Source organism: Carassius auratus, chromosome 42 (assembly GCF_003368295.1).
Source record: "Carassius auratus strain Wakin chromosome 42, ASM336829v1, whole genome shotgun sequence".
Classification (NCBI taxonomy): Eukaryota; Metazoa; Chordata; class Actinopteri; order Cypriniformes; family Cyprinidae; genus Carassius; species Carassius auratus.
Window position 1 is genome coordinate 16,019,120 of NC_039284.1, and position 10,533 is coordinate 16,029,652.

The 10,533-nt window shown below is 39.1% G+C and overlaps 1 protein-coding gene and 1 pseudogene across 1 annotated transcript; both read left to right on the forward strand.

Annotated features, from left to right (window-relative positions):
• Positions 1–192: 192 nt before the first annotated feature.
• Positions 193–7,806, forward strand: LOC113060839 (uncharacterized). Its single transcript, XM_026230056.1, has 10 exons — positions 193–488; positions 597–770; positions 1,252–1,389; positions 2,360–2,443; positions 2,963–3,453; positions 3,574–3,901; positions 4,023–4,824; positions 4,920–5,129; positions 5,760–6,172; positions 6,437–7,806. Exons 1-10 carry the CDS (start codon positions 417–419, stop codon positions 7,688–7,690), a joined length of 3,966 nt encoding a protein of 1,321 aa, XP_026085841.1. The 5' UTR covers positions 193–416; the 3' UTR covers positions 7,691–7,806.
• Positions 7,807–10,106: 2,300 nt separating this feature from the next.
• On the forward strand, positions 10,107–10,408 carry LOC113060360 (dual specificity protein phosphatase 23 pseudogene; annotated as a pseudogene).
• Positions 10,409–10,533: the final 125 nt, after the last annotated feature.

Below are 10,533 nucleotides of genomic sequence, written 5' to 3' on the forward strand. Positions count from 1 at the left end.
ACAACAGATTAGGCTCCATTACAAACATTTACCTGGTCCCATTCATTGGTATGGTGTAATGTGATGGTTGTGTTATGTTTATGTAATGTTGCAGGTATTTTGAGATTTATGTCATACTGTTAATGAAAAGTTACATCAAAGACCTTTTGTGTACTGGGAGACTCAGAGATTTGAGAGGGGGAAGGGACAGTGAATGAATAGGTGGTCTGAAGGTGTGAAATGTTCCTCTCTTGTATCTCTCTCCTTTAAAGAGAGATACCAGCTCTAACATTATATGTAAGATAAGCTTGACTTGTGTCCTAGACATTAATCAGTGAATGAATTAATATATTAATTTAATAAAGTATTTTATGCTTTATACTCACTTGTATTGTGCATTACATTTGTTATAATACTTACAGATTGAGAAATGTCCGATGCTGTCTCGTGGCCAAACAACCTTGCTTGGAGGTGTGCTGAAATGCATCTGTGGTTTTCACACTCTAAAGGTAACATTAATGTAGCAAGTATTTTTTGTTAATATTATTTACTGAAATGTTTTCTTTCTGAATTGTTATATGTATTTTTTATTAATTTTTTTTGGTTGTGTTAAGCAGCCCACTGCGTCAAACGTTACTGGACTAGCACAAAAGGTGGTGGAACAACCTCATGCTGCTGAAACAGCAAAGAAGGTCATGGAGCAGAGTCAGCCTGACCTCCAGCCTCATCCCCTGCCCCAGCCCCAGCCAACTGCACCTGTGGAAGCAAGAGTTGCAACACAATTTTCATTGGTAAGAATTGCTTTTTTGTAGCACTGAAGTATGAGCTCAGTTCAAATTCGAGGAAGTTCAGAAAGTAAGAAGAAAAAAAGAAAAAGCAAGAATTCTATGAGATGCTGGTTGAGACCTGCTAATTTTCACACCTCTTGTACAATGGGGGCAACTGTTGTCTGCTGATTGGTCGGTTTGAATATCTCAGCTTTGGTTTAAGTCACATGGTCAAGAATAAATGAAGATTGTAACCTGCCTGCTTTCTCCCTTTCATCTCTGGGCTCTACTCTTTGATTGTCCTCTTTGTCTCTAACTGAGCTCTGCCTTTGTTGAAGGTCACTGAGCTAGACTCATGTCCCTCATGGCATCTCTCTCAATACTTCTCATGTGTTAAAGCTCTTTTTTTTCCTGCAAGTAAATGCTGCATTTACTTAAAATTGTAATATTAACACAAATAGTAATGCTTGCTATTATAACACATTCTGTCTTCTCACATTTTTAGTTTACCAAATCAAGATTTACCGGGTCTCACATTGCTGCAGCAAAGCCAAATCTCAGTTTGGCCAGGAGAACTTCTCAGGCTGAAGACCAGCCCAGCGCAGCAGTGTCTAGTGCCTCTAGACCAAGCACTACAGTCTCTGTAAGTAATGGCATAATCTATATTGTACTCTATGAAGACACGTTTCACGTTCCATTCTATACAAATTATTAAACTATTTAAACTATTTTTTTAATAACAGAAAACCATATATTAATAAACAAAAAAGTTATATTTTATAAATAGATTTCATATAAATTACTATTCAAAAGTTATTGATGTTAAGATAGTGTTACTTTTATTGAAAAAGGAGGCATTAAATTGATAAAAAAAATCTCAGACACAAAAGATTTCTATTCAACATCATGTTACAAACGATTTCTATTTCAAATAAATGCTGTTCTTCAAACTTAATTCTGAAAAATACCACCTGTCATATTTATGGACTTTTGTATTTTCTCTCCTCATGTTCCTCAACCTAGTTTGTGTCTCCTCTTGATTATGTCATTCAGTTAATCTGTGTCTAGTTAATTTACTCATTTGTCCCTCATTGGTCTGTCTACTTAAATTTTAGTCTGTTCAGTTTGTCTTGGTCTATGTGTTACTGCCTTCCTTTGTGTGGGTTAATTAAAGATTATTTACCCTTGATCTCATCTTTGTGTGCTTTCCCCAACACCATAAGTGTGGCAACCACTGTAATGCAGTTTTATTATCAGCTATTTTCACGTTTTCAACTAATAATGAAGGTTTATGTTCAATAGAATGGTTTCTGAAGGATCATGTAACACTGAAGACTGGAGTAATGATGCTGAAAATTGGTTCTTGCCACCGTATAAATAAATTACATTTCCTATTTTTAAACTTTAAATTGTAGTAATGTTCCACAATTTAACTATCTTTTTAGTTTTTAACTGTATTTTTTATCAAATGCAACCTTGGTGAGCAGAATAGGTTCTTTTATAAACATTTGGGCCTCAAACTTTGCAACTGTAGTGTATGATTTAATCTAGGACGACTAAGTTATTGTAATGTTCTATTTGCAAAATCTATATTTTACTTCATGATTGTACAGACACCAGATCCTACAGTTCCAACCCCTGTCCCCAGAGCCACTGCAGATGTGTCCAATCCCGCTCAGCCATGCAGGACCGTCTCTGTAAGTAATTTCATATTCTGTTGGTCCAAAAATGTAATTAAATCAGCTTTTACCAGACACTTAATGGAGATGTAAAAAGGATTACATGCCATGAAAATTGAATATTACTTTTATAACCAGTAGTTCCTTAAAACACATTCATGCTGAAAAAAACAACAACAATCAAACTATTGTCATAATGTCAATTGAGTTTACATGATACTGATTTATTGATGATAAACAGTGTATAGATGTTAACATTCATGTGTCAGAATAAATAGATATTGGTTATAAAGTCTCAGAATTCTTTTTTATTTCATATTCAACAGGATTTCAGGATTATTTTGTTCCTTTTTTTGGATGACTTCCGTGTATAATGTAAAGTTATCAGTTTCATTGTCGTAATAATCATTGTAATACCATGTAATACAATGATGATTTTATGTGAAAGTAATCAGGGATACAAATAAAATTCTTAAAGTGATTAAAAAGTAAAATGAACTTACTAAACTTAATGTTTTGCCTTTTTTTCCATCACAGACTGCTCCTTCTGGGGCATTATTGCAAGGTCCATCTGTAGTTCAACTTCCTCGTTTGTGGTCTGAGACCATACCACCAGAGGATCACAAGTGGATTGGCAAAAGGCTTTTCAAAATTGGATCCAAAGGAAAGCCAGCACTTCGTGATGACCTCCAGCTCTGGTATTACCCCCCACAACCAGCACTTATTTACAATCAGGCTCCAGCTCCAGACAGATTCTTTTGTCATACTCTTCTGCTGTGGATGCCATACAAGCTGTGGAGGGTTAAGGTTCTCTGTCCCAATCCAGCCTGCGGACAACATCAGCTGACAGGAGGTGGTCTGCACAAAAGGGCACGGCAGGTTCTAGACATTGACAGAACATACAATATGGTCACAGAAACCCTTATCTGTACAAAGTGTAGAGCCTCGCATGTGTCCTGGAGTCAGACTGTCCTGCAACAGCTAGATCTGGGCCATCGCTCTGAGTTTCAGGTCATCCTCACGCGGAAGTAAGTACACTTTCATTCCTCATCCAGTTGTTAGCCCATCATCACGTGTGTGTATGTATGCAAATACTTTACAATTAAATAGCTAAAATATATGAATATGTGGATTTTGCTTTTCCTAAGGTACGCCTGTGATATGCGGGTCATCAGGCTCTTGCGTGAGCGTGGCTTAGGCAATAGTCCCACTAGGGTGATAAAGCAGCTGCGTGAAAACCACAGCGAGCAGTGGCTCCATCGTCTGGCCCGGTACACCACCCAATGTGTTGACTTCCTCAATCAACCCGGGGTGATGCCAGTAAATTTCCAGGAGCCCCCAGAGCCTACGGTGGTGCCAAGCTGCAAGTGGTTGCTCACCGTTTACAGCCAAGACATTCTAACCAGGCTGGATGAAATCCATGCCAGAATAACATCCACCTATGGCTCTGTCTTGAAGATGGATTCTACTAAAAAGGTTAGTTGTGGATTTGTTCATTAATGGTGTTTATATACCAGCATGGCACTGTATCTGTATTTTTCATGGTGTGATGTTTGATTTATATTTACAGCATGCTTCATATCATCTCTTATTACAGATCACCAAGAAGCTGGCTGGGACAGCGAGGGGAACGGGACTCTGGCTTACCTCTGTTGGCAACGAGTTTGGTCAGGTGCTCATAAGTGTGCTGACAGCCCAGGAAGGAGCAGGACTTGACATGATGGTAGACGGTCTGGTGAAAAGATACCAGCAGGCTGGTGTAAATCCACCTTCTGTGTTGTACGTGGACTGTGGGTGCTGCAGTGAGGTGAGCGAGAGCAAGCTGAAAACCAGGTTTAGGGGCTGGCCAGATCTCATGATACGCTTGGACATCTGGCATTTTATGCGCAGGATTGCCTTGGGGTGTACAACTGATGCCCATCAGTTGTACCCCATTTTCATGTCACGGCTATCAGCATGCATCTTTGAATGGGATGCAGCTGACGTCTCTATCCTTCGCAAAGCAAAGAGAGAGCTGTTGATGTCCCAGGGTTGGCCTGCGCTGACAGATGAAGATGTAAACAAGCATCTGACCAGGGAGGAGCTGGCTCTACATTGCCGGAGGAGGACCCGTGGAGAGGAGACTACCATCCTTCTCCTTGAACAACTGCTTACAGAACTCCTGAGCAGCAAGGGAAATGACTCTCTGGGGGTTCCTCTCTTGGATCGAGAAAGGATGGAGCACATCTGGTGTGTCCAAAAGAAGCACATCAAGTGTATCCAAGACCCTCTTGGTGTTGCCCTCTATACTGAGACCGGGAGCCTAACCAAGGGAGGTGTGCTTCTGAAGACTTACAGATGTGCCAGAGGCTCCACTTCTCTTGAATCCTTTCATTTACACCTTAACCGTTTCATCCCAGGTATGTATTTGTCGAACACACACTGCATGTGCAAAGAAAGAACATTTAAGTGTCTGTGTGTTTAACATTGCCTAAAAACTGTTGTCTGTTTAAAGGGACCAGTGCAAACAGTCTGAACTTTCAGATTTATTTGTTGGAGGGTCTACACAGGTGGAACCAGGATCGGGAGGCAGCTTCCATGTCATCTGAGCCATCAGCTTTACGCAGCTACACAGGAGAACTTGTTCACTGTGTAAACAGCAATTATGAAAAGCTGTTTGGCAGGAAAGTGGTCCCCACGTTTTGTCCCCCTGCACGTTACACCGGTAAAATAATTTATTATTGTTAATTAACTTGCAATTCCCGTGTAGTCTCAGTCAATATTTTATTTAAGCCTATACAGTGTACTTTGTATCTGTATTTTTGAACTATAAACTATCAACTTGATCAACTTTTTTTTCTTGAAACATGCCCTCTGTCATCTGATCGATATTTTCTTTCAAGTAAAAGGCCTTTCAGTATAATTGTACAAACGTCTACCTTAATCTCATAAATCACATGTCATTTTGCTGTGGAATCTTTTTTATTAGAAAGTAGTTAATTTTTAGAAAGAATAACTTGATTATTATTAGTAATATTTGGTGACCATTTACTGTACTGAAGTTACTTTGGTTTACTTGATTAGAAAAGTCAAGTTACATGTAGTAATATTTGAGTAATTACATTTGAGTTACATTTGAGTAATTGTATTTGTATGTTTCTCAGTCATCATTGTATTGTATTTCTTTGTTTTGGCCCCACAGTTATAGGTTTATGGCCTTTTTTTTCTTTTTCTCCTGTACTATGATCTCCATGATCTCACACTATAACAATATATGAACAACTACAAAGGCCTTATGTATCAAATATGTTGCACAGCAATTATATTTAATTCCTATTCATTGTTTTTATTCCAGGTGAGCTCATTGGAGTGCAGTATCTATTCCAGCAGACTGGTCAGGCACTGCAGGACATGAACCCAGACTCTGAAGAGACGGCAGAGCTCATCGAGGAACTTAATGTGGAGGAGCGAGATGAAGATGAGGGCTTCTGTGATGTCAGCGAGGATCACACAATTGCAGATCCCGAGGATGTTCTGTCACCTCCCTCCTCCACTCTGACACTGGGTTCTTCCACCGTGGTCACCAGCAGTGACACGGCTGTACTGGGTTCCACATCCCCTTCACTGGTCCCTGATCCTACACCTGCTCCTTCATCACCTGGACCCTCGGGGACTGCTGTGCCACCTTTTCCCTCTGAAACATCTGTTTCACCACTCTCCTCAGAGCCAGAGGATGCTGGTCAGGATGATGATGACGATGAAGAGACTGTAAGTGCCACTCCTCTCTATTTCTTTCAAATAACTATATTAAATTAAAATAAGGATTGATCAACATATACTTCTTGCTACTGCTTTATATCCAGACTTTGCTCAGATTTTAAACTAAAGTCATTAGTAGGCAACAAATCAGTTTTATTTAGTTAGTGCTTTGTACTATACAGATTGTGTTAAACAGCAACACATCAATGGAACTAGTTATGGAACTAGGCATTTAACAAATGTGATTATTATTTGTGCTTGTTTTCTTAATAGGCTGTTGACTACCAAAATGTCCCGGGATACCAACATGTGGACAAGCTGGCCGAATATCTGGTGGAGCTCCGGGGTCACACAGCCCTTAGCCTGACCAATCAGGAAGCCAGCACCATAATTGAACTTTGGCAGAACCTGGCTGACCAGGACAAGCAACGGGTGGTGTATGCAGCTAGACACCAGAAGAGACTGCTGAGTGGACGCTTCAGAGTACCAAAGAGGCCCACTAAAACCCCAGGAGTAGAGAGCACCATCAGAAGTGTGCTGGGAGCAAGCAGCGCACCTGCTCAGTGGCCTGACTGTTGCCGTCTGGTGGAAACCATCTTCATCAGGCTTTGCAACACCCACCCAAGCCCCAAGAGAAAAGGCAAGGGAACGCTGTCGAGATGGTCTCTAATCCTCCAGGATTACAGGAGGATAAGGCAGCTTGTACTGGGCAACAGCTTGGTGATGGGAGGAACCTCAATGCAGCTGGTGGAGGTTAACCAGAATACCCTGATTCAGTGGTATAACAACAGACAGAAAAAGCAGGAACTGTCTGTGCTGATTCAGGGCATTCAGTTGCCTCAGCCCCTCCCTGAAGCTCAGGAACCTCTCCAGGCTGCCAAACGCCTACGGACTGAGCCAGAACAATCAGGGGAGCAGCACCAGTACAAGCTACCAGAGAGCACAGCAGGTCAGGCAAAACAGAGGCACACCTCTACTGGGCGACCTCCTCTCAGACCCAAGGCACCAACACAGACTACTATGTTGGTTACGCCATCAGCACCTGGAGCATCAGTGCAGATGGTACCCAATATACTTATACCTGCAGCACCAGGTTTCCCGGGTGTGCCAATGCTTCAGAGTGTGCCAATGTTCCAGGGCATGCCAATGGCTCAAAGACTGCCAATGGTCCAGGGCATGCAAATGGTCCAGGGCATGCCAATGGTCCAGAGGATGCCAATGGTTCAGGGAATGCCAATGGTTCAGGGAATCCCGATGGTCCAGGGAATGCCAGTGGTTCAGGGGATGCCACTGTTACATCCTACAGTTGTGCAGGGCACAAGTTCACAACCAGCTGCCAATCCCCAAACCATGCCTAAGAGACCCTACAAGAGAACTGTAGAGGCGAACACTTGCAAGAAATGCGGACATTTCAAAACCAGTGCAACAGGACATAGCCAGTACAGGGGCAAAGTATACTGCCCACAGTCTGAAACTGTTACAAAAGAACAGTGGTTAGAGGAAATGCGGAGAACTGTTCCCAAATAATGTATATATTTTTATTTATTGTAGTGTGTATATAGTTGTTTAAATATAGTTCACTATAGTTAATATTTGTGTTGAACATTATTTAATATTTTATTTACTGCTTTTTAAAAACCTATTTAACTTATTTGTGTTTGTATTTAAAACTGTATTTACTGTTTTATTTACCTTTTTAATTTATTGTTTGAAAACTTATTTAATTTTATATTTATTACTGTTCAGTTAAAAAAAAAATCATTTTATTTCCCTTTTGATTTAAAGTTGTTTTAAAACTTATTTAAAATTTAATTTGTTTAATATTTATTATTGTTCTATTGGCATAATTGTAAAATAAATAATAATTGGCAAAAGACTGATTTTTTGTAATTTGCACTTTAATATAACCATTTCATCAGTACACTGAAAAAATAAAACGTGTTTACAAAAAATAATTTGCATTTGTCATTTGTCACAGACATTTTCCAGCATATGAATATTTTCATTTTTAATTAGAAATGACAGATTTGAATGTGTCGAATAATGTAAGATCCTGAATGTAAGATGTAAAAATCCTTAATCAGAATAAATATCAATACAACTGCAATAAATAATATGCTTAATCAGACTAAATTATGAATACAACAACTACTTAAATAACTAATAATAACAAAACACATTTCCATTCGTGTACTTACATTTTCATGACAAAAAATATCAAACAAGCACATATATACATTTAATTAACATTGAAACATTATTTATTTAAAGCAATTAACAATATTACAAAAAGTTGTCTTTAGCTGGATTCGAACCTGGGTCGCGGGGAGCACCTGCAATAGGAAACAGTGTAATATAAATGCGCGAATTTACGCAAGAAGAAACCGGAAGATGTATCACTGCGCGCATGCTAAGGAAGATTGGGCTTGAACGTCAAATTTCACCCTTTCTTTTCTTCATTTTTTCTTTCTCTTCTTCCCCTTCTCCTTTTCTTCCTTCCCTCTTTTCTTCCCTTCTTCCCCGTCTTTGACGGACTATTGTTCCCCAGCTTGAGCGCAGCGCCTTAGACCGCTCGGCCATCCTGACATGCTATACGCTAATTTTTATGCTAGATTTTTTATTCGCTTAGCAGTGTCCTATGACAACATATAACTATATTTTGTACATTTACTCGTATTTATAGTGCACTGTATCAATGCTAAAAACCTTTTCTGATACGATCGTACTTGCAGTCCTGGTGGAAACAGCGTTAAACCGCATAAATACACCGCAACTAGCAATTAGCAACTATCAAAAAGCGATGTTGTCAGGTACTACCAGTCTAAAAGTAGATTCTCACGTTTTAACACGTCAATTTGATTTCTAATTCAATGACTTAAAAGTGTTCCTGCGTCATTTATAAGGTTTAACAGTATTTTTCAGACGGCAAAGTCTGTCACGTGGTAAGCGTTACTTAACTAGAGATGGGCTAACCGCAGTCGTTTATGATTACAGTAAAACGTACTTTATTTGATCATTTTACAAAGAATATTGCGTCAAATTGTATCCATATATCAGCTGCAAGTATTTTACAGTTTCTTGTTTCAAATGTTTAATTTTTTAATGGAAAGGCTGTTTGCACTAAAGCAAAACACTTGCTCAGATTTCCCCGTGTTTTAGTGGAAAATGCGGGTTTATGGCCTTTGTGCGCCCTCTACAGGTAAAAGACTGCATGAAGCAGACTGCCGTGACTAGTTAGTAACGGGTGCCGCCCAATGGTCAAACTCGACAGCTGCTTCAGTTCCGCCTGAACAACATGAGCCTGTGTTCTACAAATTGCATTTATATCTATAGCTAAAATAATAATATATAGATCATAATACTGTATAGTTCAGGGTGTGATTATCAGGGTCTTCAGATATTCAAAAAATAAGTTATAGAGAATATGACCACGCCGAGTAACATATGTGACAAACACTACAGGTACAGAACAATCTGTGTGTTTGCAGTCAAAGTATTGATTAATTTACCCCACAACCAGAATGTAGAATGATACAATGTAGGCCACAAACATGGCAAAATGTTATGATATAAAATACAATATGCAATCCAATGTTGCTTGTGGTTGCACTATAATATAACAAAATTTAAGCATAATGCTGGACTGTGAAATTAAATTATAAAATACAATGATATTTGAAGTTTACATTTGCATTGTAAAATTGCACCATATAATACAATATTATTTAAGGTAATGCTTGTATTACATCTTTTGTTTTTTTTACTTAAGAGACTCATTAGTATCATTAAAATGCTTTTTTTAATTAATATTTTTATTTACTTTTTGTATTTTGGGTGGGGTATAGTAAAAAAATGTTTAACTTTAAATTTAAAGTATATTAGAATTTTTCCTTAATGTTGCAGAGATGCATTTGTTTAGAGGTAAACAATTTTTTTTTGTTACACAACAGAGAAAACTATGGCTTCGGCACAACCTCCAAACTTCTCCTGGTGGATCCTGGTAAAGTTGCAGGCCTGGCAATGCCTCGGATGACGGCCCACTATCAGTATCTGCTGAACAACGGCATTAAACATCTGGTGACCCTGAGCGAGCGCAAACCTCCTTACCATGACACCTGTCCTGACCTGACCCTTCATCACATCAGGATTCACGACTTCTGCGCGCCAACGTTTGATCAGATCAACAGATTCCTGTCAATAGTGGAGGAGGCCAATGCTAGAGGACAGGTAAAACAGGCCATTTAATTATGCACATCTATGTTTCAAATATTAATTAAAGCTACATAATCGCAGCTAACAATTATGCTTTAATACGTTTTGCTAACTTTCCCATTAAGTTAAGAAAACGTTGAGTCTGAATGCTCTCCGGT